General features: G+C 46.1%; 1 protein-coding gene across 2 annotated transcripts; it reads right to left on the reverse strand.

Moving 5' to 3' along the window:
* Positions 1-3,581: 3,581 nt before the first annotated feature.
* Positions 3,582-12,596, reverse strand: LOC101700652 (membrane-spanning 4-domains subfamily A member 6D). 2 transcript variants are annotated; one of them, XM_004869703.4, is made up of 7 exons: positions 12,408-12,596; positions 11,587-11,749; positions 10,304-10,438; positions 6,839-6,895; positions 4,970-5,176; positions 4,423-4,524; positions 3,582-3,817 (listed from the first exon to the last, which is right to left on the reverse strand). In XM_004869703.4, exons 2-7 carry the CDS (start codon positions 11,731-11,733, stop codon positions 3,722-3,724), a joined length of 744 nt encoding a protein of 247 aa, XP_004869760.1. In that variant the 5' UTR covers positions 11,734-11,749; positions 12,408-12,596; the 3' UTR covers positions 3,582-3,721. The 2 variants fall into 2 exon arrangements, with proteins under 2 accessions (XP_004869760.1, XP_004869762.1); XM_004869705.4 differs by lacking the exon at positions 10,304-10,438.
* Between the last annotated feature and the right edge of the window lie 1,003 nt (positions 12,597-13,599).

Here is a 13,599-nt window from a genome sequence, read left to right on the forward strand (position 1 = left end):
TCTCCTGAAAAGAGGCACCCGGTCAGTGCCCACCACAAGCTAATACATGTTTTATTTTCAATAATTCTATTGTCGTCCCTTAAGCAAAATGATGCCTTTAAGGTGGAGACACTTCCCCAGCTGTGGCTCACAAGAAGGATGCCAGCATCAACTGCTCATAGCAAAAGGGTCCAGGAATGGATTCTCTCTTCTTGGAGGGTCCAGAAAGGAGGCAGTCCTCGGGCTTCTTGGTTTAGCCAAGTGAGCCTAGAGTGAGGTCATAATGTATAGAGCTCCAAAACACAATCGCATTGCTTGATGTCATCTTGTCTGTGATCATCTGTCACAAATTCAATTGAGCGTGCATGTAGGTAGTGTCAGGATGGCAATTTATAGCCCACACTTCCTAAAGAATACTGATTCGAACAGTTTAAAGATATACTACAAAAAGTAGGAGGATATATTTTAAAAAGTTGAAGATCCATCACTTCTAGTGGGACTCATTATTTAACATTAGGAATTATTTAACCTTAGAAAATCTTTAATAGCACTTATAATAGGAACACATTATATTTGAAAACTAAAAATAGTTGAAGAACAGTTTGGACATTTATTATAGAGTCAAACATACATTTATCTAATAGTGTTATTTTATTTGATGTATTTGTTCAAGAAATGGAAATACACAGAGTGTACACATGTAGACATGTATGTTTCTAATATCGTAATTACTGCGGCTTTACTCACACGCCATATGGCTATCAAAAGCAAAGCTCATGCAGTGAAATACTGTTCAACAGTATAAAGGGACAAGCTGCTGACAGATGCAAGAAGAGAGAAGAATTTCAAAGTTACTCTGTTGAATGCCAGAAATCAGACACAAGGGTGATTTGATTGCAGAAAGATTAATTGTCATTTCCTGATGGATATGCTTTGCCCTTGGGTTAATTTCAGCAGACCTGAAATGGCTCAAGCTGTCCGCTGCTGCTCCTGCAGGTGCTGGCCCTCGGTCGAGGCAGGAGGGTCCTGATTAACCCTGTCCCTGAGGCTCAGTGTGGGTGGAGCCACTAAGTGGTTTGTGCCAACTCACGAGCATCGGGTATTCGTCACAGTGGGTCAGAGATTTGCGTGTGGTCTCAGTGAGATGCACAGATGGCCTCCACGGGCTGATCACATGGCAAGAAATCTGCCATCCAACAAGCCAGCTGCAAGGGCCCCAATTGGGTCACCATTCAGGGGGTTCTGGTTCTGAGGAGCTCTGCTGTGGTTCTGTCACAAGCAGGACATGCATCCCAGAGAGGAAGCCAAGGCCTTGGAATTCAGGCCTGGTTTCTCAGGGCCCGTCTGTGGTAGGAGGCCTATCCTAACCCTGATGCTGTATCCTCTCCTTTTCCTGAGAAAAACCATAGATTGTAAACGAGTTCTATGAACCCTAACTGTCACTGCTAGAGCATTCAGCTTCGGAAATGAAACTGCAGACATTTTGCTGAAGACGGAAACACCTTTAACAAAAGATTGTCAAGGATGTTCTTATACATGTAAGAGATATTTCAATGGAAGGTGATAGATTGCAAACTGCTAGAGTCATAACCAATCATGTTTATAAGAGCAAGACCTTTAGAATCACTTTCCGGTGAGAAATAATCTCTGGATTTATAAAATGGATGAGTAGGGAACTACACTAAAAAATAAGAAAAGAGGCAGATTAGTTAAAAATTCACGGTCTGCACTTCAGACTCAGCAAAAGAAAAAGTGAACTTTGCCGTTTCTGCCCAGCAGGGGGAGCCCTACCCCAAGCCACCTGGACAACCATAAACTGCGTAAATAAATTCTCTCTTCCGGTGAACAGGGATCTTTAGAATTTATCAGAATGGATTAAAGGGAAGGAGAATCGTAGGGACCAGAAGAGGACAGAAAGTTCTCCTTGGCTACAAGAGGGAAACAGGACCCGAGGGCTTTGTCCTCCCCGGGGTAGGACGGACACCCGGGTGGGAGACCCAAGGGCTGTCACCTCCCAGCTGCAGTGAGCTTGGAGGACCCAGCCGCCAGGGATTTCTCTGTAGCTTTCATTTCTTCTACGGTCTCCATCTGCCTCTGATATCAGGACACTAAGGCGTAGAATACGTTGGGTGTGTGCTTTCCTCCACTTTATTGTGAATGGGTTCATAAATTATTATTGCTTTCTTTAAATCTTGAACGTCATCATAAGTGATTAGTAGTTAGCGGAGCCTGAGATATACTGGCTGAGAAGGCTTTAAATACTGTTTGTATTCCTTTCCTTATAAAACCTTTCTTATTTTCTAATTCTTTTTTTCCTAGTTATATTTGAGATACTTTTGACAATCTATGTCTTTCCGTGATTTTTTCCTCATTTCATCTCACTGCATTGTTGGTGTTAAGTAGTTCATTTTATCCCCTTATCACCCTTTTAGCGTCTGTAGAGTTGGCAGTAACGTCTCCTCTTCTATAACTGATTTTGAAAAGTTGGTTCCTGGCGGTGAGGATGGAGCTGGAGTGGGAACTACAGGAAGTGGAGGCAGCCGGTGTGCGTTTGGGGAGCTCCCTCCCAGGTGACAGGAGGTGGTACTATGTGATTGACGCTATGAAGGGGGGGTCCACAAGGGAAGCACTCTCTGTCTCTCTGTCACTTTCTCTCCTCTCTCTGTCTTTTTCTCTCATTCTCTCTTTCCCGCCTCTCATTTATCTTCTACATTCTTAAGCAGAAGAAAGTGTACTTTATTCTGTGCTCAAACAGAGCCTAATGTCCTGAAATATGAATTCAATTTTACTGTTGCCTACACTTCTTGTACTAGACTACAAATTTCTTGAAGCCAAAGAGTGCATCTTATTCATTTGGAACCCTGGAATTGAGTGTAATGTCTGGTACAAGAAATATTTTGCTAAACACCAACTGTACACTTAGATTCAACTTAATATATATCTTTATTTTGATGTCTTTTCCTCCAAACTCAGAGGTACATTACACAATAGGTAAAGCAATAGGTGAAATGTTGTGTGTATATGTATGCTTATTGTTTGTGAGTGCTGAGGAAGTTCAGAATTTACAATTGTTTCTGTTCATTGTGGAAATCAGAGAAACCTCTGAACTCCCTGGTTCTTAATAACAGATAAATATCCCTGATTAGCTTTTGTTTGCTTTTTTGGTTGAACTGTCAGTGGGGCAGTAAAGGGACTTCACATTTACTGTTGTATCTATCATTATTGACTTACTCTGTGCTTCAAGGAAAAATGAAAACCAAATTTTCACATAAAATCTGTAATCATACAAAGACTTTATTTTGAAGTCAACTACTTTTCTAAAAGGTCTTGTGATTGCAAGGTAGGAACTTGTATCTGCAAACAAATGTGTAAAGTGCGTGTAATGAAGCCAGTGCCACGGAGAGAGCTGCAGCCCCTCAAGAGATGAGCCCTCATCTGCAACTAAAGGAGGCAAGCAACCGGTGTGTCCTGCAGGTCGCCAGGCTCCACTGGAGGGCCCAGGAAGGGGCTAGGGCTTCTCACCAGTGTAGTGAGCCCCACCCTTGAATGGCATGGCCCTGTGTTTCCGAAGGGCATCGTCAGGCAAATGAAGAAAGCATCACTGAACACATGCGCCAAAGCCTTTAATGCCCATTGTGTGAGAGAGCACGCATTTAGGAAGCTCTAACCTTCCTCTCTTTTGAGGGTATGTCTGCTGTTACCAAAAGACCAGCTTTCTTCTGAATGTTCTGTCTTCCTTTTATTAAGAAGTCACTAGCTCTTCATATCCAGAGTCACCATGTGTCTTTGAGAATATGCTGGGATTGTTCTTGTGACTGTAAGACTGGAAGAGCACAATCTAGAAGCAGGAAAATATGCCCGTCAGGTTACTGACTTCTCTCAGCTAAGCCTGCTGCCATTTCCTCAGCTTCGGACACAAAATTTTTGGTATCCCAGGATAAGGACAGCACATCATCAAGTTCTCTGAATAATTACTGCTCATCAGTCTATTCCACTCTCTGTGATTAAAAGTTTGAATAAATCAAAGCATTTTAATTTAGTTAAGTGAAGTCATGTGTTCTTAGCAGTGGTAGGACAAAACCCCATGCAATTTGATCCAATGGTATTTCCTTAATAACTCTTTAAGGAAAAGAAAAGTATTCTCAGGTCACAGGAGGGAGAAGCAGCGCATAAGACACAGACTGATCCCATTCCTCTGGGCAAGTCCACCTGACCAAGCCACCCCATAAAGAGCAGCAGTGCTATGGAAGAGATTTCTGCTGCTTAGAGGGGGCTGGGGTCCAGGTCCTGGGCACAAACCCATACCGATGCCCGCTGCCTGGACTTCTTGCTGCTCCCCCTCAAGGAGCAGGAGGGCTGCCCCAGCTGGAGCCTCCGGCTCCCACAGAGGCTCCCGCCCGCCCAGCACCCGCAGAGGCTCCTCGCCCTCCACCGTGCACTCACCCCAGGGAAGTGGGCCCGGGCCTGCTTCCACCACAGCACCACCGTGAGCACCGCCAGGCCCAGCTCCAGCACCGAGCAGAGTAGCATCACAGACAGCACGCCCTGCGGGAGGACGCGGTTGGCAGACAGCCCGGCCTGGGCCCAGCGCCCCTTACTGAGGAGCTCCTTGAGAACAGTTCCCATATTTCCTGCTCTCTGATCCTCATTTCCGGGTCTGATATCTGCCCGGGACCAGGTTTGCCCTCGCTACACGTATGCACTCACGTTCGCACACACACCAGGTTTCCTGTGCCATGTCTTGATCGCTCGAGTCTTCCTTCTGTTTTGATTTCCTTAATTCCACATCCCAAGACTCTTGGTTTAAAGATGTGAGTAGCCCCTTGGCCCTGCCCTTCACTGTCTTGCTTGCCACTCCCTTCCGTTCACACAGCCAGGGTCTCCCCCCAAGGACCTCACAGCAGAGGACAGAGGACTGTCCAGAGGAAGGACACTAGCGTCGGGGTTGTCACCACACGCACCCCAGCTCCCACAGTCTGGCGTCACCCACCATCACGCTGGCTTTGGCAACGAAGCAGTCGGTGCTGTAACTCTCACGGTGAAAATAAAAATAGGACTGGGTGGTCGGCCTGGACATCCTGCTCAGCTCACACTCCTGAAAGGCGGAATCCAGAGCAGCCAGGGTGTAAGAAAGCAGAGCGACACCCAACACAGCCAGCACGGTGCTCAGGATGCTGCAGGCCAGGCTGCTGTGAACCTGGAAGAAGATGCTGAGTGAGGATGGCGCTGTCCAGAGAGCAGGGCCCCTGGGACACGTTCCCAGGGCATGGCAAACATTCACCGCTTTGTCCCCATCAGGAGGTCCAGGGAGAGCAGTCTGTCTGGAATGCCGCCTTAGGGCCGGCAGACATCTCTGGAGCTAGAGACAGTGCCCAGTGACCGAACACGCGTTTCCCTCCCTGTCCTTCTCCTGGCAGGTCTCTCAGTATGGGGCAGTGAAAATTCCCCTTGTAAAACCTTCGCCTGGATGGACAGCAAGGCCACCTGAGGCCCACCCTGCAGTGCCGCAGGACAGTGTGGTGAAAGGCACGGGCACTGCCAGGGTTTGGCCGCTGTTCCCGAAAGGCCTGTGTGTTAGGGCTGCGTGTGCACCTAGGAACCATTGGTTAGTGCTGGGCACTTTAGGAGCTGGGTGAGTCTTGATGTCCACAGTATATAGACTTAAGACTATTCCAGGCTTCCTCTGTGCCCCTTCTCCAGCCTGGAGAGGGTGACATGATGAGTAAGACAAGAGTTGAAAGTGGGCTTCAGCCCACTCTGAGACTGCATCCTGTGTCCCTGAGATTCCTGCATGTTTCCAGCTGGGGTAGGAGTCCTATACACCCCCCCAGCCCCTGGAAGTATAAAAAGTTGTTTGTGTAAGATGCTATTCAGTAGGGTTGTCACCAGCCACACGAACCACTTACATTTAAATACAATTAAATTAGTACTAAAGTCTACTGCATCAGTTTCACCACGTTTCAGTGCACCAGTGTAATAGCACAGAGGGAGCATGGTACAGTCATCACAGTGGGATTTGCTGGATGCTCTACCAGTGGCTCAGGGTCTAGGGGCAGTTCTCAAGAGTAGTCTCTAATTTCTGAAGACAGAGAGAGGCTGGCATTGCCCTGAGCACTTTCTCAAATTTCCTTGCTGCTTGGGAGAGATTTGCATAGTCAAATTTTCCACTTGAGTTCCTGTGCTATTGCACTTGTATGGCATTCTCTGGGGAGACTCTACATGAACCCCTGAGGTACATAGGTTGAGTGGCGACTAAGCAAATCTTTGCAGATTACAAAATCCTTGCCTTAAAATCCGGCTTTCCTGTCCCTACCACTTCCAACTTGAGTTTTTCCTGGAAAAAGTTAAAAGTAGGCAAAGTTGATCCCTTAGTCACGGAAATGACTAATAACGACTTTGTGACTAAAGAGCTTACATTGAAACCAATAGCAGTGTCAGCTTTCTGGTGGGATAGATGAATGAATGAGAAGCAATTCCTCATGTGGGCAGCATTTTATCTGGGGTTTCCCACAGATTTGATGCAAGGGATTATACAAGGCACCCACAGCAAAGGAACTTTTTTCTAACACTGTTCAGCTTCTTCATCATTAAGGAGCCAAATGTCAACAAGTGTTACCAGTAAAACTGGTCCACAAGCAGGAGAATTTTTTGTGTGAGGCTCCTGAGCCCTTGCTCAGAATACAGAATTTGATTTAGAGCTCTATGACTGGGGGAGGGGTGTCATGAGGACAAGAGCATGGGGGATCCAGAGTTAGATTCTAAATCTATCAGTGAGGGGCTTTCATTTCACAATGGGCAGATGCCCTGAAGACCCCTGTGTCTCATTTTTACCCATCAGGGCTGTGGTTCCCGTACTCACCAAAGGCTTAGTGGACTTCTTCTCTGTGATGATGGAGAGAGACCCAGAAACAATGAACTATTTGGGAAAGAGGAGAAACTTGTCAGGACAGTGCCCGGGTATGGAGAAGCTACGCACCTACCATCTGGTCTTCATGAGAACCTGTCATGGAAAAGCACCGGAGAAGGAATGACCAGTGATGAAGGACAGACACATTTAAAAACAAAGATTTGCCCCTTTGCGTGCAGTATTTGCCCCTTTGCGTGCAGTATTCAGTAACCTTGTGAAAGGCACATGGGGCCAGAGCTATCTCAGGAAGCAAAATGAGGAACTTAAAGGTCAGGAAAGAAGGATTTGATTTTTTTTTTTTTTTAACCAAGAGAGAAAAAATTTAGAGCTCAGTGTTCTTTGTAGAAGAATTTGAGCAAATGATCTGAACAGAGAAGAACTAGAGATCATCTTGTGACTTCCATTCTTCCTGGCACTAACACAGTGGGTCACTCTGAATGATTTACACATATATTCATACTGACACCTTTGAGATAAATTCCCATAAAAAGTGAACATAGTAAAAAGTCCATAAATGAACTGAATTTATTCTTTTCAAAGGAATGAGTTCAAATGGACAAAAGCTATATAAAAACAAGTTCAACAGATCCGGTCATCTAAGAAATGCAAAAAAAAAAAATTACACTGAGATTCTTCCATGTAACCTCTATCGGAATGGCTGTCATGAACAGTACAAAAGTAATGAATGCTGGAGAAGAGGTGGGAGAAAGGAACCTTCCTGTATTGTTGGTGGGAATGTAGATTAGTAACAAGCACTATGGAAACCAGTGTGGAGATTCCTCAAAACAGTAACATAGAAATACACTTTGACCCAGCTATACCACTCTTGGGTCTATTCCTGAAAGAATTAAGGATTGAATACCATAGTGATACATACATGTTTATAGTGGGTAATTCCCAGTAGCTAAGATGAAGAAAAGCCTAGATATCTGTCAATAAGTAAGGGAGAAAGCAAATGTGGCCTATGTCCACAATGGAATGTCACAGAGCCATAAAAAAGAATGAAATCCCATCCTTTAAAGGAAAATAGAGGGAATAGAAACCGTCATATTAAGGGAAAGTTGCTGGGCTGAGAAAGGTAAATATATTTTCTCATATGAGAAACTAAAAAATGTAAATAAATAAGGAAATAAATAAATGAGAGAAAACAGGAAACTAGTTGCTAGACTTTAAGATATGAGGAAGAGGATGAACAGGAGGGGAGAGGAAAAGGATGAAGGGGTGATAGTTGGATTGACATTGGTTAAGATATGTTAAATGCGTGCACCAACTTCCCAAAATAAACCCCCTCATTATGGAATACTACAGGCATCAAGAAAACACAATAGAAAGATAAATCCCCCTTGATCATGTTGAATTATCTTTCTAATGTGAAGCTGCATTCATTTTTCTGGAATCTTGTGGAGGAGTTCACATCTGCCTCCTCATGGAGATCATGCTCTTTCCTTCTATTGCCCTTGTCTGGTGTTGGCATCAGGATAATACGGGGCTTGTGAAAGGAACGTGAAAAGATTCCCTTCTTTTCACTACTCGTTTGGAAGAGTTTTGTCACACTATGTGACTGTGGTGGGGCACAGAATGAAAGATTACTTGGAGATGAGACTTCAGTTCAGTCACAGAGGGGCCCCAGAGGGGCTGATCCTTCAGCTTAAGAGAGCATCAGGGAAACAGAGCTGAGACCTCTGGGGTTGTATATTGTAACAAGGACATGATCAGGCAGAGGGGACACAACGGCCAAAGCAAACATCTCTGAGAACACACTGCTTTTCACTCTGACTGTGGTTCTGCAGATTCTGCTCTGAACCCTAACTGTGCATCTCAGGAGTCCTGAGCTGTTGTCTAGAAAAATCCTTTCCTTTTTTCATTCTCTTCGAACAGTCCTTTGGCCAGAGTCTCTTCTCAGTGTTTGAGAAGGGATTGAATTAATTTTTTAAAAGCTGAGGATGAGGATTTTTAACAGACATGGAAGAGCCAGGTCAAAACTTTTAAGTGAGTGGCACCACTGGCAAAGATAAAATGATGAAAGAAAACAAAAGGTACAATGAGACTGGGTGGCAGGAAACCTTTAAGACTGTGTTTAGAACTTCAGAGAAAATTATTTTCTCTCACAGAGGTCTTCAAAGTCTAATAGACTTAGTCAGGCTACATGACACAACATCCATTGAAAATAAACATATTGGAAGAAAATCTTTGGTTCTGATTATCCCAGGATTAAGTCATGTATTTACAGAATGAGTTTTTAAAAAAGAGAATTAGCTGTCTCTCAAATGTGGATTGTGTTTAATGACTCACTTGCAAAGAGTAGAGAATGGAAAGAGGAGGGAAGAAATCATGTTACAGTGGAGAAGTCTGGAAAACTCTACCTCCACCCATGAACAAGGCAAACTTGGCCAGTGATATGTCCTGATAGTCTGCTCCCTTACGGTAACCTGAAGAGAAAGGCAGGTCACCTCTGTCATCTTCACCTTCGTCTAAACATGAGAGGAATGTTAGACAAATTCAAATTTACAAAGTTGACAAAAATCCCTCAAACCATCAAAGTCAATGATGGTGATAAAGTCTGCAGGAGTCTTAGGAGACAGAATAACTAAATACCACACAGGGCTCTTGAATGGATCATGGACAACAGAAGGGCACCTGGGGAGGACTGGAGAAATCAAATAAAATGAAGACTGCAGTTAATAAAAATAAGAAAAATGAACCAGATTTTTAAAAAAGGTTGATGTCTAGTTAATCAAAAGAACAAATACAGAAAAGGCAAATGAAAGTTTCTGAGTTGTTGGAGTCTAATAGAACAGCACTATGAGACTGAAAAGCTTACTTGTAAGAAAGACTGATCCAACAAATCTAGAAGAAAGTTGTCCTCAGAGAGAAGGACCTGAGTGTCCCTGACACCAAGACAGGAAGCTCTTTCCATGGAATTTCAAGCCCATCAACAAAGTGCAGACAGTTGCTCAATCGACCTTGTGTGTCTCCAGTTGCTTAGGTACTGAAGTCTTCCCCCTCTACCATTCTCTGTAGCATCTGGGTGGCCTTGGTGTGTGTGAGGACTTACCCTACCCTGGTGCCTATGTTCTAGATGGAAATGTACTTTTCCAAGCCTTCTTCTACTAGGAGAACTTTTGGAAAACCTTGGAAAAGTGCCATTAATATTACAGAGTTCAAAATGATAAGGTGAAAAATAAGATGATCTTCAAGAGCAATGCTTATTTGAATCAGGTAAGAATAGATTCAAAATAAAGCAATATCTGTCCTCCTGCACACACATACCTTCCCTGCCTACACCCACCGGAGACACTGTGTGATTGAATTCTTGCTCCCTGAAAACAAATGCAGCAGGCCATGTGTGAGGAGTCTAAACTGTTGACCTCTTTCTCCCTTCCCTCCCACCTTCCTCCTCTGCCATACTCTACTTACACACAGGGATCCTGCGAATGGGTATGCAGATTTTATCAGGGTAGAAAACACAGTGGTGAAATACGGGGAAGCAGGAGCAGCTGCCAGAATGATCCCCAAGCTCAATACCACCACACCACACAGGATCTGGATGGTCTGTTGGAAGGGGGAGAGAGGCTGACGATTAACCAGCACTGCAAAGACGGGGCCTGCCTACCTCTTCCGTGGTCCTCCTCCATCGTCCCCTGCTACTAGGATGTAGAACTGTAAAGCTGTGCAGTGAGAAGAGTGAGTTTCATTTTGGAGAGGATGCTGCTCCTCCACGGGAAACCAGGACCTCAGCCGCCTGGCAAGGGCTCTGCAGCCTCTACCACTTCTGCTGCTCAGGTCCTGGTCTCTTCGTGGCCCTTGTCTCCAGCCTCTGCCAGTGTAGGGCTCTCTGCATGCACAGAGAGTTGCTCTCCTTCTCTCTCTTGTGAAGAGGGAACATCTGAAAATCCTCACACTGACTGCAGTGTTGGTGGCATAGAAGGCTCTCCCCACAGCTCCCCAACCCCAGCAGATACAGGATTTGGGGCCAGCTCTCTCGAGCCCCACCACCTCCTTCATCCATGAAACGGTCTTGGGGATCCCGAGGCTCTGTCTGAAGAGGCAAGGTTGGCCTCTTTTCACCTGAGAGGCTCACAGCTCTGTCGACTTTTATCCATGACTCACGGAAGCCTGGGTGAGTGTGTGCTTGAGGTGGGGCCACCAGCAGAAACAGAGCTGGAAGCCAGAACTCTGTGTTTTCTTCCCAGGAGTGGACCGAGTCCTTCTCCTGTCCTCCCTTCAACCAGTGGAGATCTTTCATAAATACTAGATGAGAGGAGAGACATGAGCTAAAAATGCATATTATCCTTCTTCTCAAAAGAAGCAAAAAAGGGGAAGTTTGCTTTCCTGTGGTTTGCAGTGAAAGAAAAGGTCTCCAATAAATCAGTATACCTATTAAATATGCAACAAAAAACACACAGAAAACAGCACGTAAAACATGTATCACTTCAACATTAGTTTCATAGAGGAAAGTATAAAGAACTATACTTTAATATGAAAATATGAAAGCATTTAGCAAAACAACACAAAGTGAAACACTGGTATTCGCTGTGAGGGAAACACTGTTTTCATCAGGTTGGCCTCTCCTGGGAAGGACTGAAGAGCTCTCCAGCAGAGCAAGCGGCCTGCGTCTCCCTGCCAGAGAAACCCTCTCCCTCACCATGGATCCCAGTGTGTCCCCCTGTCCTCTACCCCAGCCATCCCGCGGGGCTTACCCCAAACACGCTCAGCTCTGCCTTTAGCCATTTCTCCAGGCTTTGCTGTGTCTGGCTGGGGGCTCTCGGCTTCTCTGTCTGGGGGAGGCGGATGCCCTGTGCCGTGAGCACCGCTAAGGCCTCACTGGGGATGGGCTGTGACGTCATGCTGTCGCTGCCAAAGCTGGAAGAGAAAAAATTCAGCTCGTATAAAGCCCAGGGCATCCACATTCTGCCTCCCCAAGTTGTAGGTTATTTGCTGCATTGTTCAGACTTGACCTATCATTTAGGGAAACAGCCTTGTCGGATGGAAATCTGAAAACCACAGAGCCTTGGTTGCTTGAGATTTTTCCGTAATGCTTGACACGGGTGGCAGGTGACACACAGCACGGGAGACACAGCGTGAGTCTCGAGAGGCCCCGGATCTCACAGGCAGAGGCGCACACAGCACGCAGTGTGCAGCCGTCTCCCTTTCCCAGTCCTGCCTACAGGCACTGCGCTGCCCTGTGTCGGGCGAATCTCTCCCTCTGCCCACCATGGGACGTGAGCAGGCCCCCACCTCCCGCCTCCCCAGCATTCCTAGCCAGGGGCTGCCCACGTGCGAGTGCCCGGGAGAATTCAGAGCCCAGAGCTCTGCTGCCGATAACCACGAGGTCAGTGACCAAGCAGGACCACGCAGCTGGAAAACAGCAGGAGGAGAGGCCGAAGCAGGCTCTGCTCCCCTCTCCCCATTCTCCTTCCAGGGGCTCTGGGTCCCGAGAGATCTCAAGGGGCTTCAGGAGGAATCTTCCCTCCCTGTGCTCACACGGGGTGGTGGCAGGGGAAGTCCTCGGGTCCCCTACCTGTCCCCGGGTTCAGCCTGCTGTGCACTGAGCTCTCGGAGTCTCCAGGAGGCTGTGGCTCCGGCTTCTCTGCTTCCGATCAATAGTTCCCGATTTTTGTCTTCCGCAAGTCACCAGCCCTTTAGTCTACTGTTTACAGCCACACAGGATGTGAGAAGCAAAGCTTGTAGATTCGTGTACTAAGCCTGGACTTCCCTTTTTGCAGTCACTTAGTAACTTCAGAAAAATTACTCATAGAAACAACTCCTGTTGGGACGGTGTGGAAGCCACTTAGCCTGAGGCGCGTGTGGACACCAATGCACACGGGGCCCCTGTTATTAGACAAGTCTGTGTTCCCGAAGCCTCAGCTTTTAGTCTGCTAACCAGAGAGTAATATTCACAGGGGAAGATGGCCTTAATAATGACAGAAAACATTTATGAGAAGTTTATCACATTTCTAAGAGCACTCATCAATATGTAACTAAACAATAACATTTCCAGGAATAGTAACATCGATGAACATTAGCATTCCATTATGTATATTTTACCATATTCATAATAGTAATAATGGCTACATGCTTTCAAGAAACATTCACTATTACATGGCCAATAACAGTAATGATGAACACAAACAATACCTTTATTACTCTACTATTTATATCTACTTTTTCCTTTGTCCAATTCTCAACTCACGACAGGCTGAAGGCTACATTTTATACCGACATCTAGTTGCTGCCTTTCCCACAGCTGCCTCCTCTGCTGGCTGCCCTCTGTCTCTGACAATAGACCACTGTCCTCGGGAAAGCCTGGGCTCAGACAGGGACATAGTGAGACAGGAGGAGATACAATGTGACGTCATGAGAGACTTGGATCAATGCAACAGACTCACGCTTGGCATGGTTTCAGGAGGACTGGGTCCTGTGCCTGTCAGCCCTGGGTGGGTTCTTCTGAAGCTGCCTTTGGTGTATGGAGCAAGGTCACTGGAGCCAGCACTGCCTGTGCACTGACCTGCCACACTCCCTTCCTCTTCTGGGGTCAGGGGGGCCGCAGAAGGACCTAGAATCACAGCATAAGACACCACTGTCACCTCACAGGGCTGGGGGACTGCGCCTGACTCCACACACTGGCTCTTGCGGTGCAGACAGGAGTTAAGAAAGGCCAAAACTGGTACTTGTCTATATCCCAGCATTCTAGTAGGCTAAGGCAGGAGGAC

The sequence above is a fragment of the Heterocephalus glaber genome, unplaced genomic scaffold, assembly GCF_053883595.1.
Source record: "Heterocephalus glaber isolate CG9 unplaced genomic scaffold, H.glaber_assembly_v1.0 deba00001805, whole genome shotgun sequence".
Lineage (NCBI taxonomy): Eukaryota > Metazoa > Chordata > Mammalia > Rodentia > Bathyergidae > Heterocephalus > Heterocephalus glaber.